This window comes from Dunckerocampus dactyliophorus, chromosome 21, assembly GCF_027744805.1.
Source record: "Dunckerocampus dactyliophorus isolate RoL2022-P2 chromosome 21, RoL_Ddac_1.1, whole genome shotgun sequence".
Classification (NCBI taxonomy): Eukaryota; Metazoa; Chordata; class Actinopteri; order Syngnathiformes; family Syngnathidae; genus Dunckerocampus; species Dunckerocampus dactyliophorus.
This window is the reverse complement of record NC_072839.1, coordinates 5,711,235-5,728,174: the sequence shown is the minus strand read 5'-3', so window position 1 is coordinate 5,728,174 and position 16,940 is coordinate 5,711,235. Positions and strand designations below refer to the sequence as shown.

The 16,940-nt window shown below is 41.7% G+C and overlaps 1 protein-coding gene across 8 annotated transcripts in view; it reads left to right on the top strand.

The window, feature by feature from the left end:
* The window catches only part of mllt10 (MLLT10 histone lysine methyltransferase DOT1L cofactor), a 38,545-nt gene extending 23,776 nt beyond the window's left edge, over positions 1 to 14,769 (top strand). For 2 of the 8 annotated variants that reach the window (XM_054765531.1, XM_054765524.1), the window contains 10 exons: positions 3,342 to 3,496; positions 6,561 to 6,678; positions 8,275 to 8,347; positions 9,354 to 9,568; positions 9,911 to 10,060; positions 10,168 to 10,214; positions 11,051 to 11,316; positions 11,415 to 11,435; positions 12,110 to 12,197; positions 12,294 to 14,769. In XM_054765531.1, coding sequence (XP_054621506.1) covers positions 3,342 to 3,496; positions 6,561 to 6,678; positions 8,275 to 8,347; positions 9,354 to 9,568; positions 9,911 to 10,060; positions 10,168 to 10,214; positions 11,051 to 11,316; positions 11,415 to 11,435; positions 12,110 to 12,197; positions 12,294 to 12,308 — 1,148 coding nt within the window. In that variant the 3' untranslated portion in view covers positions 12,309 to 14,769. The remainder of the gene's footprint in view (positions 1 to 3,341; positions 3,497 to 6,560; positions 6,679 to 8,274; positions 8,348 to 9,353; positions 9,569 to 9,910; positions 10,061 to 10,167; positions 10,215 to 11,050; positions 11,317 to 11,414; positions 11,436 to 12,109; positions 12,198 to 12,293) is intronic. The other 6 variants (XM_054765530.1, XM_054765526.1, XM_054765525.1 and 3 more) reach the window with 6 other exon arrangements.
* The last annotated feature ends 2,171 nt before the right edge of the window (positions 14,770 to 16,940 follow it).

The window sequence follows — 16,940 nt, the reverse complement described above, 5'->3', positions numbered from 1 at the left end:
CTAGGTTCTACCATGCTGACTCTTATACCGACATAGAATGAGGTAAAATGACTATAAAACTGCCTTAATATTTTTTACCTTTTCTAATTAGGTGCTAGCAAGCTAACTGTTAGCATTTTAGTTATTTTACTCATGTCTGTAAATATTTATAGGAGATGAGGTAAGAACAGTACAGAACTGCTTTGCAGCTTTCGGTGATTAGTGCTGTCTTGTGAGGTACTTTTATGCAAACTGTTAGCATGGTAGCGTTGTAGCTGCTATCCGCCTATTACAGTAAATTGCATACGTTTACGAGATATGATGTAGAACGACTATAGGACTTCACTTTCAATAGCGAGCACTTTAGCAAATGTATACTAAAGCAAAAGATGTTCCCATGCTATCACATTGTTTTCTTGCAGGTTGCTAGCATGGTAGCTGTTTGCATTTGAGTTTTGTTGGCATACCGCTAAGGTTAAAATAGTTAAAAGGAAAAGTGCAAAAAAGCCACCAAGTTGGCCTCAAACAACTTGCCAGAGGTTCGCAACAGGTAGCAGGCCCATTCATAATTTCCATGGTAATTTTTTGTAGTTGTAGCCAAAATTACCCATGTCTTTTTGGGGTTTTTTGTGCAATGTCTCACATTTATATCAAAATCCTACAAAAGCAACGCCGTGTTTGACTACTGATACTTGAGGAAACATGGCTTCGTTGTGCTCTGGTGGTCAAGAAAAATTATTTTGTGATTCAATGCGTCGCCCTCCCGTTGCTTTTGCATCCAACAGCGTTGTCATTTGTGACCGCTGCCGGCGTGAGAATGTGGTGGTTATATATGGTCTCGCTTTTTGTGTGTGTTTGTGTGTGTGTGTGTGTGTGTGTGTGTGTGTGTGTGTGTGTGTGTGTGTGTTCGTCTTTCCACTGTAAATATTTAGCTGAGGGTTAATGCAGGGCAGTAATGGGGAGGATCCTTGGCCACCCTCCCTCCCCCATCATCCTGTCTGCTGACTCCACCGTGCTGATGGATAGATAGTTAGCTTGATAGATATGTGCTGGTGGGTGGTGAGAGGCAGGGGGTTAGTTTTTGGTTAGGTTAATGTTTGACGGCCGTGGGGGGGATCTGGGATGGGATTTGTGTTTGTGCGTGGAAGATGTGGGCTGGACGTGAATGAATTTAATGTGTGTGTCAAATTAAGAAAAAACTTGCCTTAATTTTATATTGAATTGTTCATTTAGCTATTGTCTCATTTTGTATATGTAATTGTATGTGAGGAAGTGAAGGTATAACAATAACGTCAATTTTTAGGAATTTGGAATTTATGTAAAAAAAAAAAAATCCTACAAAAAAAAATCCTACAAAATACATTCATGCAATTTTCCCAATTTTTCTCTGTTAAAAAGAATACATCTTTGTAGTCGATTCAAGTCGTTTTTGTAATTTAAAAAAATATAGGTTATGTTTGAATCCATTGGAGCTTGCAAAACCATATATGCGTACACACACACACACACACGCACACACACACACACACACACACACACACCGAAATTCATCAATTTTTTCAAATTTAAAGTGAGCTTTCGTGTGCTCGTTTGTCCCCTTAAAACCACAACATGATACCATTTATGTGCTTTGTAGGTCGACTTAACCGCCCATAAAAGGAAAACACTTGATTTCCTATGTAGAGAGAAAACCAGCTTGACCTAATCATGGTGCCTGTTTTAGAGCATACAGATGTGCCGAGCAGGAAAGAGAAAAGGAACAGGAACTGATGCAGGCGGCTATTGAGGCCTAAATCTGTTGTTGATCATGTTGATTGGTTAAGACATTTTCACTCCTACCAAAAGGTGAGAGTGTTGATACTGTGATATTTACCAACTTCTTTTGCATGCAAATAATAGCAACCTTGCTTTGATGTGATTTAATAATATGTATTTACTTAACAGTCATGGAAAGGTCATCGGGTTATTTGGAACTCACAGCGGACCAGTTTAAACAACCATAAATGAACCTTGATCTGTTCATACGTTCACACATTGTAGTCTTTTCCCGCATTGAACCCTTTTCATTGTTGGCAATTTGCGGGCAAAGCGAATAAATTGTTGGTTTGGCCTCTCGTCCAGTTGCTGAACATCTCACAGGAGCAGGCGCCCTCTGAGTGACTGCAGTCCCGCTTTGCCTATCCATTTTCTGCTGGTGCATATTACATAGTGTTATAAATAGTATGTAGGCCCATGTAGTGTTCATATCTCTCGCTTTCTCCCCCCTCCTGCCATCATCTCCCTTCTCCCCTCTTGGCACAAAGATCTCTTGTTCCCCCAGTGAATGTATGCTGCCCTGAGCCATTCAGGCTTTTGTGGGGCTGAGGGGCCCTCTCCCCCGCCGCCACCACCTCCACCACCACCACCTCTGCTGGGGTCAAAGGGGGCCGGGGCAGGGCTTATCCCCGGTTAGTGGCTGAGCACGGGGGTGTGTGAGGGAGGCAGGCAGAGATAAGAGAATGAGGCGTGCATGTGTGGAAAATAGGCTTGCTCATTATTTGTGTGATATAAAATTCATTTTTCCCCATTATTAGCTAGTTATATATATGCTTTTTTGTGGAGGAGGTCCTGCATCTTTTTACAATTGATTGTTTATGAAGACGTGTTTCTGCATGTTTGGACAATTTAATTCATTCATTTCAGCACAAAAACTCTTAATATCATTGACAAAACAAACCTTACTTACTATTGTTGTACCATATATTCAAAATGTAGGGTCAACAAAAAAAACACACAATTAAACTATTACATTTTGTAATTTAAATTTGACCCCTTCAGGGTTTTTGTTTAATAAAAAAAATATGTAACAAATGTAGAAAGAGAAAAAAAGGTGGTCATTTTGTGTTTTATATTTGAATGTAATATTTGCATAACCTACACATTCTCTGTTCTTTTCAATAAGGAAATGGTGACACTTTAACACAGCATGTGAATAAACTTGAAATGGAAAAAAATGTATGTAAATAAAATATCGTAGATGTGTCAACATGTGAACGATACGGTGTGAATGAATTATCCGTTCTAGACATGGAGATGGGGTAGCACTGATTCTTCCTATTTCTTTTTGGACACGTGGACTTGTGCTCACGTGGTATTCCTAATGTAATTTGTAAAGCGTGTCTGAAACAAACAAAACATGACCATTTTTACCCTAAAAAATATGTTAAACCCATTGTGATGTAAAATGGCAATAACTGCTGTCTATTTAGCAATAAAATGTATTGTCATTGTCCAACAAAAAACATGAAACTCCAGAAAATATTGACATAATTTTTAATTTTACTGTTAATCTCAATTACTGACTCTTAGCTGTATGCCTGCAGGTGTTTTCTCTGGTGTTGATGGGTTGTCGTCGTCAGGGCCGGGAGCTATCTCCATGGGCGGAGTTACCTCGGAGCAGCCGCAACCCACGCCGTCTTTGGCCCCTCCCTCTCCCTTCACGGCCACCGCACCGCTGACCAGCACGGCCGCCACACACGTGAGTCCCAACCCAAGAACACTCATCTTTGTGTTTGCTACAACACACCGTTTATTCAGCACCCACTGACAATCCAACCTTTTTTTTTTTTTTTTTTTTTACAATCTTTACAATGAAGTGCAAATTAACTGCAGAAGCGCAAATAAACCACCGCTCACTAATTAAATGTCTTCCGCCGCAAATCTCTCTCACACGGGACGTTAATTACGCGCAAGCCATGTGCGTCCTGACCTTGTGTGAATTGTCTATTCTCAGTGAGTTATTGGACAGCTGATGGTACAGTGCACGTGCTGAAGGGTCTTCGGGTTTATTCACAAAACGGAAGACACGTTTGACATCTGTAGTGTTTGCCAGTCAATTTCGATTACTGGTGGCCTTCAGGAGTATAATGTTGAGCCATGCAGCAACAAAATGCATGGTGTTATACGTGACGATCTCTTTTCAGAACAAACAAACTAGGTATGTGTTTTTTTTTAAGTAATCTGTAGAATGTGGAGATGGGGGGGGAATAAAAAGTTGTCAAAATTGTTGCTAGACAAAACAAACATATGCAATTAAACACTGGCAGCAATTGGGGATTTCATTGGACATTAACAATAAATGTGACGTTTGTGGGTTTTTTTTGTTCTAATTAGAACTAATATTTGCAATTTTGGTATCTTTTTTTAAAGCAGCATTTAACTGCCGTAAAAGGAAGGGGAGGGGGCACCTAATCTGTAGTCACTGACCTCAGTGTCCTTTTCAAAACGTCCTCAGAGAGCATTATCTGTCACTGCCCACCCAACTCCATTTTTCTCCCCGTGTCCCCTCAGCACCACCCCACCACCACCCCCCCACCACCACCACCACGTCGTTCACACATCCACCCTTTCTCTCACCCTCCACCTTCCCTTTTACCCCCTCCCAATTCATCCATCTCTCTGTCTTTCCCTCCCTTGTCCTGTGATGTAATGACATCTGACAAGCACCACAGTCGGGATGCAAGGGCCAGTAGGAAGCGTGTGTGTGTGTGTGTGTGTGTGTGTGTGTGTGTGTGTGTGTTTGGGGTTGCCTTGATTTTTCAGGCCTGGCATTCATCTAAGCCAGGTCCTCCCTGTTCCGTCCGTATAAGACAGAGCGTAGGACACCACAGCTATGTGCTGTGTGTGTGTGTGTATATATATATTTATATATATAGAGAGAGAGAGAGAGAGAGAGTGTGTGTGTTGCACTCCTGTGCATCTTTGACATGCACAAGTTGACACAGCTAAAGGATTCCAACACCAGGCTTCTGTGTGTGTCTGTGTGTAAGACAGAGCAAGGCCATTTGCTATTTTCAGTCCACTAGCCAAGCTCCTGGCCGCCCGTTATTGGCTATCAGGTCAGGACGGGTAGAAGGGAGAGCGCGTCTTTGAATGAAAAATGAATGTAAATGAAAAATGAATGTTGATGGGAAGGAGGCAGGAATACGGTAGGAGGCGGGGTAGTGACGGGAAAATCTGTACTAATTTCAGAGAAGGGAAAATGGACGGTGGCGGCGGGTGGTGGTGGTGGCTGCCCTTTTGGCTTCTTCATTCAAGAGGAATGGGATTTTTCCAGGATGTTTTCCATATTTGATGTTGAATTAGTAATAGGAGATAATGGCCGTCCCATTCCTGAAGGTATCTTAAATGTGACCAGATGTGTAGGGAGGGCCGCACCATTTTACATATCCGTTTATCCACCTCTTCGAGACCACATTGCTTCCAAGTCTGGTTAGGAAAGTAGTATTATTTACGATAATCAGTTGAGGCATGACAAACAAAAAACGAACTGCACACCTTTCAGTGTTGTTGAACTGATGGGAGCAAAACAAGCCACCATTTTGTTCCCTACCCTCCGATTGGTCTCCGCCCTCTCACCCTCACCACACCCTTTGCTCCCCGGCCCCTATTTGGGGAAATACCTTAATTGGATTAAACTCTATGCATCAGAAACACTTTGTCAGCATGTCAGGATCGTGGCGGTTCTCTGAGGGGCTTTGTGGGCCTCACGAGTGACACAGAACAGAAAAGCTGTGGCAATTTTTTTTTTTGTATTTCCCCCCCCCCCACATGAAAGTAAAAATGATATGCAATTTCCTCTGTATTATATTTTTTCTAAAAAGCACACTTCTACATGTTCTGCGGATGTAAATTCTCATTATATATTCAATGCGCATACAGATCCTTCAACAAAGTCAAAAACAATATCTCATGACGCATGAATGAAAATTAAAGCATAGTTAAAATTCCCACTTTTATAATTTGACAAACAGCAGATTTGTAAATTAACCGCTTTTGAACTTACATTGAAATAAAGCACTGTAAATGAGTTTTTGTTTTCTGGGAAATTTAGACATTTTTTCCCAGCTACGTGGGGGTCTTCCATTTTCAGCCCATAGCTCTTTTTTTTATATACTGGGCATTTTGTAAAAAAAAATAAGTAAATGATTAATGAGATGTATTATTAGACATTACACTGATTTGCTTTGTCACCTATAACACACAGCTAAGATTTAGATGGCTCAACAGATATTGACCTCCAGTGGATTGGGTATATCCTTAATGTAAAAAATGTTTTCATGGGGCCCCCAGCTTTCTTCAATTTTTTTTTTTTATTTTAACAATTTTATAAGAAATCCAAAATAAAGTAAATAAAGCAGGATAGTATGATCAAATGTGAGTTTTTGCATCAACAGTGACAACAGTGAATACGGTAGCACAACAAAGCACTCCAAAAAAGGACATACCTCAAAACACCCCACAAATTTAGGACATACACACTTGAATTTTCCACAAAATTAATAGTTAAAAAATTAATAATTAGAAGCTTTTCCAAATAGCCACTTAAATATCTGCTTTGTACTAATTACCATACAATATTTTTTAAATTAATTTGGGAGCATCTTTGAAACTTAAACAAAAAAAAATTCCCGATCAGCACATTTGAATATGAATGTGAATTCATATCAAAGAATGTTTTCCTTGTTTGTTTTTTTTTTAAAATGAAGTCACAAGCTTTTTGTAACATTTCCTTGTGTGTATCTGTGTCTTTTTGTCTTCAGGTAAGCGGCCTTCCAGGGTCCATCTTCAACCTGGCCCAGTCCCACATGTTCGGTAACCGGCTGAATCCCAACTCGGCCATGGCGGCGCTCATTGCCCAGTCGGAGGCCTCACCCGCAGGTATGACACACACACACACACACAAACTCACATCTGTTGTGACACAAGCCTATGTGTGTCAGAGAGATAGTGGGGAAAGAAGGGAAGGGGTGGGCTAATAGATTGTCACCTCCCCCTTCTCGCGGTCCTGCAGAAGGTCAAGGGTCAATGCTGGTGAAATTTTCAAGCTCCTCCCCGGCGGCTCGAATGACACTCTTTCATCAACCCCCCTCTCTTTTTTGCCCCCGCAATGAACAGTGTAAGTTTGACACACTTTTCAGACTCATCAAGTGGAAAATAGTGTCTTACATTGATGATGATGGCGAGTAGTTACTTCCTGAAACAAAACATGTGCTTGAGCGTGGAGGCGAGAATTAAAGGAGAGGTTTAAGACTTGTGGACGACTGGTGTCGCCATCATTGGAGCCAGATTCTCTCTGACCCGCGGGTCAACTCACTAATCAGGCTGAATGACAGGGCCACAGTGTTGTGAGTGTGAGTAGAACAGTATTGTGTAACTCTTATAAATGATGACAGCTATTCAATCGTCATGGCATCACTAAACAGTAAGTTCTAATTATTTAAATCCATTAGCTACTTTATTGTCCATTAATATAATTGCAAAATGCTGAGAAATTTCCATATTTAAAAATTTACATTTTTTTGTGTTGTGTGTTAAAATGAGTATGTTTATATAAATAAATGGTAAAAATGATTTCATCATCATAGTGCATTATAATGAATCACTGCAAACTGTGTTATTTACATGTTATGAACTTGTGCTTGCCACACCAGCAACACTTTCTTTTTATCATCCAGTCAGTGTTGTGTGAGCGCAGGCGTGCAAGGTGTGTGTGCGTGTTGGTGTGTGCACACCCGCCAGTTTACTTTGGCAGCCGTCTCTCTCTTTGCTTTTTGAATGTGCGGTGGGAGGCGTTAGGACGGAACAGGGTTACGAAGGGGAGAGAGAGAGAGAAAAAAAAAAGAAGTCGGGCGAGGGACCACAAGCGCTGACCCGGTGGGGTAAATGCTTGGATTGACTGTCTTAAGTAGAGGGGAGTTCAGTGCGAGCGTGTAAATGCGAAAGCGTGCGTTTGCGTGCATGTGTGATTCATTACTCTCTCTGAGGGAAATGAAAAGAAGCGTCTGGCCACTGGCCCAGAGGAAGGCGGGCACAGGGAGCGAGCGAGGCCCACTGGACACAGAGGGGGAGAGAGAGCGGGATTGAATGAAGGGTCATGTGTGAATCTTACAAAGAGTGATGATGTCACCATTATGCTGGCAAAAATGAAGAGCAAATTCTCAACTGAATTTGATGCAGAGTTATCTTGACACACACAAAGTGACTTAAGTACCTTTTATCAATAGGCAAGATGTGTGTATTCAATAAATCACATATTTTTGCACTTTGGTAGCAATTATGCACCACCATGAGTGGCTCGCTTTTGCTTCTGTTGTCTTGACAACAGGAAGGGAAGGAAACAATTGAATTCAATTAATAGTTAAACAGTTAACTCATGCAGACTCAAAATGCCCATATAATTATCTATTTTGTTAGATTGTAATTGTAAGTATGTTGTGTGTGTGTGTGTGTGTGTGTGTGTGTGTGTGTGCACAGATCAGGAGGCTGGAGACTGCAGCGTCGGTGTGCAGGGCTTTTCCATAAGGGCTTCTCCCAAGACCACCCCGCGGTGAGTACACATACACACACACACACACACACACACACACACACAGATGCTCTCCTTCCCTCCCTCCATCCCCATTTACATTCCAAACTGACCCCCCTCTTCACCCATCCCCCTCACTGCTTTTCCCTCTGCTGGCCCCCTCATCTCCTCTTTCTTCCTCTCACGCCACACACACACACACACACACACACACACACACACACACACACACACACACACACACACACACTCCCATTTCGCTCCTACACGCCTACAGGCAGTTCTCGCTCTGTCAGCCAACGATAACCTGTGTTTTTGAAGGTGGTAACCATCCTTCAACTGCAATTGGATTTTTTCTCCTTGTTTTAATCACACATGGAAGGACATCCTGGTGTTTTTTTCTTAGTTTGGAAATGTTTTGAAGCTATCGATCATACAAATCCTTTATTGTTGTTTTTTTCGGATGGATGATTTCACTTGATAAGGTTGGTGACATTATACTCATTTTAACAGCTGACTTAAAAACAGTGGTTTTCTCATGTAGGAGTACCTGACAAGTTGTAAATAAATCTGCACTTGTTTGTATTTGTGAAAAAGATTTTTAAGACTTTTTGTACATGATGTAATATATCATGTTTTTCACTGTGGTCCCTGTGGTCTTACACTAAACACATTATTTAAAAACTTTGCCCAATATTATTGTGTTTACATATTTTGTGCAAACACACTTTCTCAGGTGCATCAAGATTAACCACATCAACACTTCTTCTATATGTCTCACCTTGGCCGTGCATCTTCTTTCGCCCTCTCTCTCCTGCCTTGTCTGACTCTCTCACTCACTCACACAGAGACTGAAAGCCTGGCCCCTTTTCATTAGAGGCCACTGTAACAACAAATTGATGTAGTTTTATAGCCAGCAGTGTCTATGTTTGTCTGACATTTATGTTGGGTCATTAATCTCCCTATTGACCTCTCTATCTCTCCTTTTCTATCTGCGCTTGAATTCTCTCGCTCTCCCTCTATTCAGCTCGCCAATTGGTGGTCTGCAGATCCGCTACGACCCGTCAGGGTCGTTGCCGGGGCCAGGGCTTGGGTTGCTAGGGGCGGGAGGAGGCGGAGGAGGAGGCGTCAGTGGTGGCGGTGAGGCGCTGCCCCCGGTGGCCACAACCATAGAGCAGCTCCTGGAGAGGCAGTGGAATGAGGGGCAGAGCTTTCTCCTGCAGCAGGGCGCGCAGGGAGATGGTGAGAGCAAATACGGTGGACGTCCGTTCAGGGATCCGTTTTTGGCAGAGTTGGAAGCGCGGTCTTGATCTGGCCAGTCAGGTTGAAGTTCTTGTGTTTAGCAAGTCCCACCCCCTGAGTCAGCCACCAGGGTCAGTGTGCTGTAGCTGATCTTGACCTCTAACCTCCCTGTGGAGTCTATATGTCAAATCAGTCAGCAGAGTAGTGAAAACATGCCACGTGGAGCCTGTGCAGGGTTTTATTGTCACTGGTGCCACTGGTTTGAAGGGCTTTTCAGAAATGTAAACTCGTCACGGTCCAGATGCTGACTGTCAAATGTGGTCTGCTTTCTCTCCCGCTCAGTGGTGGCCATGTTGAAATCTCTGCATCAGCTGCAGGAGGAGAACAGGAGGCTGGAAGAGCAGATTAAAACACTTACCATGAAGAAGGAGAGACTGCAACTCCTCAGTGCTCAGCTATCAGTGCCTTTCACACCCACCTCAGCATCCTCTGGTACACTTACACACACACACATCAATATTGATAACTCAGGCCTCTTCTCTAAATGAACTAAACTAAAGAAGCTATGCAGTTAATTTATTCTAAACATTGTGTTGTAGATGTAAAGGGAGGAGCCCCTGACTCATCTTTACCTGTGGCTGCTCAGGTAAATCGTCACACTCCCTTTAAAACTTGCTTATGATCACACGGGGTCTCATAACTTAGAAGATAGCACCATTCGTTTGAACCCACCCATTTTTCATGTGAGCAAAAGTATTACGATGAACATACGACTGATAGGTGTGTCCTATTACATTTATTATTAATCAGTAAATAGCGCCGAATGTGTATACTCAGTTTCAGATTGGGTAGGATAGGCTTTGCATTTAGAGGTGAAAACAACATGAAAAACTGACAGCTGTCTATAGGTGCAAAACAAGCAATTGTGAATCTGAGGGAAGATGGAAAATAAATCAGAACCACTCCACAAACATCATCATAGGACTACCATTTGTCCTGGAGAAGAAAGAAACAATAGTGTGCTAAGTAACAGACGTGGAACGGGTACACCTAGGACCACATCAGCAGGTGACAACAAACACTGTGAGAGCTGTAAAGGGCAGGAGTGAAATTATCACTTTCTACTGTTCATAGAAGACTTCATGAACAAAAGTAAAAAGGTACACCGGAAGATGCAAACCGCTCATAGCAAGAAAAAATGGGAAGGCCAGACTGGAATTGGCCAAAAAGTACAGAGATGAGCATAAAAAATTCAAGACAAGTGTTGTAGACTGATGAATTTTTGACCTTTCATCCAAGCACAACTTCTTGTTTGGCTAAAATGGCCTTTGTATATATTTATATTGCCATCTGTTACTTTGCCATGCACTTACCCTGCAAATGTGAAGACTGACAGTACCCCAGTGTCACTCGGGTGTATGATATCATCAAGTAGCTCAGGTCTACAGAGATATGACATGTCAGTATTTATACTCCCCCTAGGACAGCGCGTCATGTGGCGGCCACAGCAGTAGTGGCTCCACCTCCTCCCTGTCCACCCCCCCTTCACTTTCCCAGAGCCCGCCACAGCCGCAGCTAAATGGCATCGTGGCCGCGGGGACGACCCCTGTGTCTGGCCTGATGGGCACTTTCGGGGCTGGAAGCACGCTCGGCATGGGGGGCATCACGCTGAACGGAGTGATCCAGACTTCGGTAGGGACCGGCAGCCCACATGCGAGTGCGGCCGTCACGCTGGCCGTCAATAACAGGTATCGTATTGGCTAATTTGTTTGCACTTAAAACACAACATGTTTGAACCTGATTGGAACCTTTGTTTACTTTGGCTGGCCACGTTGGATTGTTGCAGCTCTGCAACTAGTAAGAACAGGTGAGTCAGACGGGAGGTTGGTCATGGTTTATTTATTTCAAACTGTTCACTTCCTGGTCCAGAAAAAAATGGAGACGGTGTAACAATTTATATTCTTATATGCATATATATATTTCTTTCTCATGATTATATAAATAACTAAATCGTAAAATCAATGAAATACAAAAATAATAATTACATGAATAAATAGGATTTTTTTTTTAATTACACAAATACAGAGAAAAATATATTAAAGTAAATACAGAGGTTATACACTGCTCAAAAAAAATAAAGGGAGCACTTAAATAACATTCTTGAATGATTGAAATATTCTTATGAAATACTTTGTTCTTTACATAGTTGAATGCGCTGATAACAAAATCACACAAAAATTATTAATGGAAATCAAATTTATTATTATTACTATTATTATTATTATTGTTATTATTATTATTGGGGATGTCCTGCTGTCCACCTGTTGTCTATTCCATTTGCACAACAGCATGTGAAATTGATTGCCAGTCTGTGTTGCTTCTGAAGTGGACAGTTTGATTTCACAGAAGTGTGATTGACATTGTGATTGATGAGTGATTGATGTGTTCCCTTTATGTTTTTTGAGCAGTTTATGTACAGGTGCGTTTCAATAAAACCTCAACCTGGCTTTTCTTGACTGTTTCTCGTCTTTGTGTGGCTAGTGCTGCACGGCTCGCCCTGTCTGACCAGCAGAGGCTCCTCATCCAGCAGCATCAACTCCAGCAGCTGCTCGCATCCCAGCCGTCAGCGGTATGAGAGAGACACAAAAACTCACAACATTCTCCAAACAGTGGATTCTTAAATCTTTGTATTCCCCTTTGTCTCCCATACTTGTCCTCTTTGAAGGAGCACTTCCATTGACTACCCCTGTGTCCCTTCCCCGTTTCCCCATTTCTTGTCTGAAACATCACCCCCCCCCACATTTCCCTGCTCCACCCCAGCAGCTCTAGCAGCATCAGGATCAGCCACATTTGCGCCGCATCTACCACTCAGCTGCCCGTCAACCGCCATGGCAGCCCAAGCCCCTCCTGGCGCTCCAGTGCACTTACACGTTACCCCTCAGGGCTAACTGAGGAGGATTGCTTTGCAGAAGACATGACGTTCCATTTATACAAAAAAAAATAGTAGCAAAACTTAATTTCATTCTTTACACAGCCTCCTGTGTACCTGTTTTTACTATTTATTTTCATTTTGTGCTGCTTTAAAATCTCTGCTGTGATGCCACTTTTTTTTTTTTCATGCTGAGTTCTTGTGGGATGTTTTTTTTTTCCGACTCCAACCCCGGTCTGGTCTTTCTGCTGTGTCACTCTCTCAGGGGGCCTCTGTGCACATGTTAGCACATGCGCTAGCACACAAGACTGCAAACAAAGATGTCATTTAAAAAAAAAAAAAAACAGTTTCCCTACCATAATAGCAGATGCATGTTTATTAGCATCTGTCTGTCTTAGTGTCAAGCCTTGCTTATGACTCTCTAGGCCACACAGATGAAGGGGGGCTCAAGACGCAAGAGAGCCCCCTTGCTGTACCTACCTCTCGCCAACACACCGGACCTAAATGGTTGACAGCAGCAGCCAATTTAAAAACAAACGAACAAAAAAAAAACGGCCAATCAGGGTCCACGCCCAAGTGCCTGAGGCCAAACTTTTTTATTTTAATTTTTTGTTATTATAATTTTTTTTTTTTTTTTTTTTTTACTTTTGTCCCATTTTCTCATATCTGGGGTTGGGCATCGTTTGAATTTGAGCGATTCCGGTTCCGATTCAGATCCCTCTTTTGTTCCCGGTTCGTAACGATTCTCGATTCCGATTCTTTACAAAGGTAGGTTCATAAAGGTTTGCATGGTTTAAATGAGGCCACTAACCAAAGTGTTTGGATGAAATGTCTCCATGATTTTTTTTTTTAATTATATGAAATTTTCACGTTTACAATTCATTTTTATTTTTGAAAACTTTATGAAAAAGCAATGACACATATCCTGTTATTTGCGTTGGAGAGTGTCTTATGATGCAGAATAGACAAAGTGTAACTTAACCAGGTTACTGAGTTCCTACTAACCTGCGTGCAGTATATCAAACAAGTAAGGTGAATAGAGTAACACTTAACACAGGGTCTGGTTACTGGCTAAAGCTAGCGCTAACGTCGGGTAAAGTACACAGCATTACGGATATTTTAGTTGGCCACTGTATTCGCAGTATAATTTGTTGCTGCTTCAATGTTGGCACAAGATCGACGTAATTTATTGTTTTACTTACCTGACTTGTTGGAAGAAGTCCGGCGTAGCGCGTCAAAAAACGGGGCACTGTGTACACTGCGAATCTGGAGGTGTTTCATCCTGTGAGCAGTGCACCCTTCTTTGCATGAAATGATGGCTTTGTAAATGTTTCACGGTGTCGATCGTTGACTTTTTAGCAGATTTGCAGCCAAACTTTCCAGCGCCGTCGCACACTGTCCATGTCTGAAATGGATGCACACAAATGCTTCCTGACGCTTCTCCTTTGTGGGTGTTCGCCGGCTTTTTCCTGGTTTGTGTAATGCGGCCATTTTTGCCGCTCGGCAGGCTGGGTCACTGAACGTAAGGATAAAAAAAAATAATAATAAATTAACGATTCCGGCAGAATCGGAACGTAAGTTTTCCGGTTTCCATCGATGGTCGATGCCCAACCCTACTCATATTTCTGTGCTGCTTGTTGCTAAGGCAACAGATAACAAAACATTCAATGAAAACCAGGAAATGATGTATCCTCAAAAAGCCAACTTTTCTATGGCGCTTTTTATTTATTTGTTTATGTCACGGCTATAAGATGATACGATGTTGCTATTTAACATCCCCTTGTACTACTGTGTATAGTTTTGTCCCCCCCCCCTCCCTATAAGCTCTTGACTTCTAGTCTGTGTTTAAAAAGTTGATCATTGATAACAGGAGGGGTGAGACTGCAGCTGTTTAGAATGGGTGGCATGGTTTTTACCTCGTTAAATGTAAATAGATCTTTCTCATTGGCCGTCGGTGTACATAAGTGATCGTGTTTGTGCAAAGGAAAGCCAATGACGCCTCCGTTGATATGTGTGAATTTTTCTTAGGACCAGACAATAAGGTTAAAGGTGACTGGACACACAAAGTATTAATTTATTTTTATATGTGCAGGGACATTTTTGTTTTTTCTTGACATTTTATACTCCTGGGCACCGTGTTTTCATCTGTGCACGTTTTTTTGGGGGTTTTTTGCTTTGTATCAGTTTTGTACAAGTGAAAAAATAAGCGGTGGGTGGGAACATTGTATTGTATTTCAGATCACAAATTAAAGAAACACTCTGGATTAATTAACAGGACTGTCTATTATAATTTAAAAATAAAATCTGCTGCAGCAGTAAATAAAGTATATACAAACAAACTAATTGCAGCATCAGGGCTGAGGATTTCTTTTTACAAATAATGAAAACAATTTACACACAGTTTTATTAAGGCTCTAATTTGCACTATTTTCTAAAAAAAAAAAAATTACATTGCAACACAAAGAACCATTTTTCACAAATTATTGGTTATACTGTATGTAAATATTTTAAAATGTCAGTTTTCTACCAAATTGACATTACTTTTTGTTTAAAATCCCACAATCTTGTTTGAACAGGTGCAAAAAATGTTTAAAAAGAAGCTCTTAATATGCTACCAGCCCCACAAATTTGATTCAATAATATAATACTTTTTAGTTCAAAGTAAGCCTCAATAATGTTTTGAGTTATTTTGTCAATTATTTAAAAAGTGTCATTTGACACGTACAGTGCAAGGAGTAAAGATACCTGAAAAGATGCTATTTAATTTTTGAGTAAATATTTCAAGCTGAACACGGAAAACATTGCTATAAAACAAAACTAAATGCATTCATTTGGAAGAGCTCACCTCTTATCAGTGCAAATAACGCTACAATGATACAAGCAATCTGAACATGTAATGTTTTGGGATTATAGCTCTATATGTGGCCATTGTGTCTCTGTGGGATTCGCATACAGGAAAATATTAAAAGCTGTGAAAATGTTTTAACAGTCTGGCGTCTCTGGGGAGCATGTAAACACACTTTTGATTTAAAGGCAGCTGACACCAGCACAGACGATACCAACGTGACCGCCTTTATGTTGGACGCTATTATCTGCATGGGGACTTCCACATACAACAGCAGTGGCGACAAAATGGATGAGAAAATTGGATTTTATTTAAACACACACACACACGGGGGAGGGAGGTAAAGTATAAAAAAGCAGCGAAGAAGTGGCACTAGTGGCTGAGCATCTTTATATTTAAACAATGCACTTCAAGGCTGCTGTCCTAACACACACACACGCACACACACATAGCTGATGACTTCCAGCTGCCAAGGAACACCCCTGTGTGTGTGTGTGTGTGTGTGTGTGTGTGTGTGTGTGTGTGTGTGTGTGTGTTTAAAGGTGGGGGTACCACTCTGCTACATCTGCTTCTGCCCTGGTAATTAAAAGCTCACTTTCCTCCTCCACCCCTGCCACCCCCATCCAAGACCCCCCCACGACACCCCATCTCCCCTGCATTCACTGACACACACACACACACACATGCACGCACACACACACAATGTAACCTGAATTCAACAACACAACCCCCCCACCTTCTTTTTCCCCTCTCTTTACCGACCACTTGCACCCCCAAAACACCCCCCCCCCCCTCTCCTTACACACTATCAGCCCTGTCAATCAAACCAGGCCTGTTTAAACAGCACACACACACCACCTAGGACCTTCTCTTTTATAAGCGGCTTCCCCTCCACTCCCCACCCTGCACACACAGCAGAGCCACTGTGTCCATCATCAACCCCCCCTGCAGTGTGAGGCAAGGAGTTGAGGGGAGCGGGGGGTGGTTAAGCCCCACCCCGCCCGAGGATGATTACACTAATGTAGTAGCCCACATAGTTAATAATAATCATTGAACTGTATTACATGTGCAATGTACAGTATTCATCTCTCCATCTATTTAACCAACCTTCTTTAGGAGCAGTGGGCAACGCTGGGGGCAAAATGTCTTGCCCAAGGACATAAATGGCAGTGACTGGAACTCAAACCACCGACCCTCCGGTGACTGGACGACCCGCTCTACCTCTTGAGGGAATGCACCACTTTTAATTGGTAGAATTAATTCATTGGAACAGGTGAATTTGCTTAATGACTTAAAATCAGGTATGCTAAATATATTAAAAAAAAAATTACATATAAAAATACATTTTTAAAATATCTATTATATTATAGCCATAATTACATTATGTCCCCTGTGGGTAATTATCTGACTGCTAATTGGAGTATATGTACTTATTTGAATATTTCTTAATTTTTTAAGTAGGTGTATATTTACTGCATTGCTTTTTTGTTGCATGTCCCGGAAATGCATGATTTATTATGGTTATGGTCTGTACAAAGCAAGATATGGGATGATTTTAAAAAATAATAACAATGCCAACATGCAAAAACTTGAGAAAT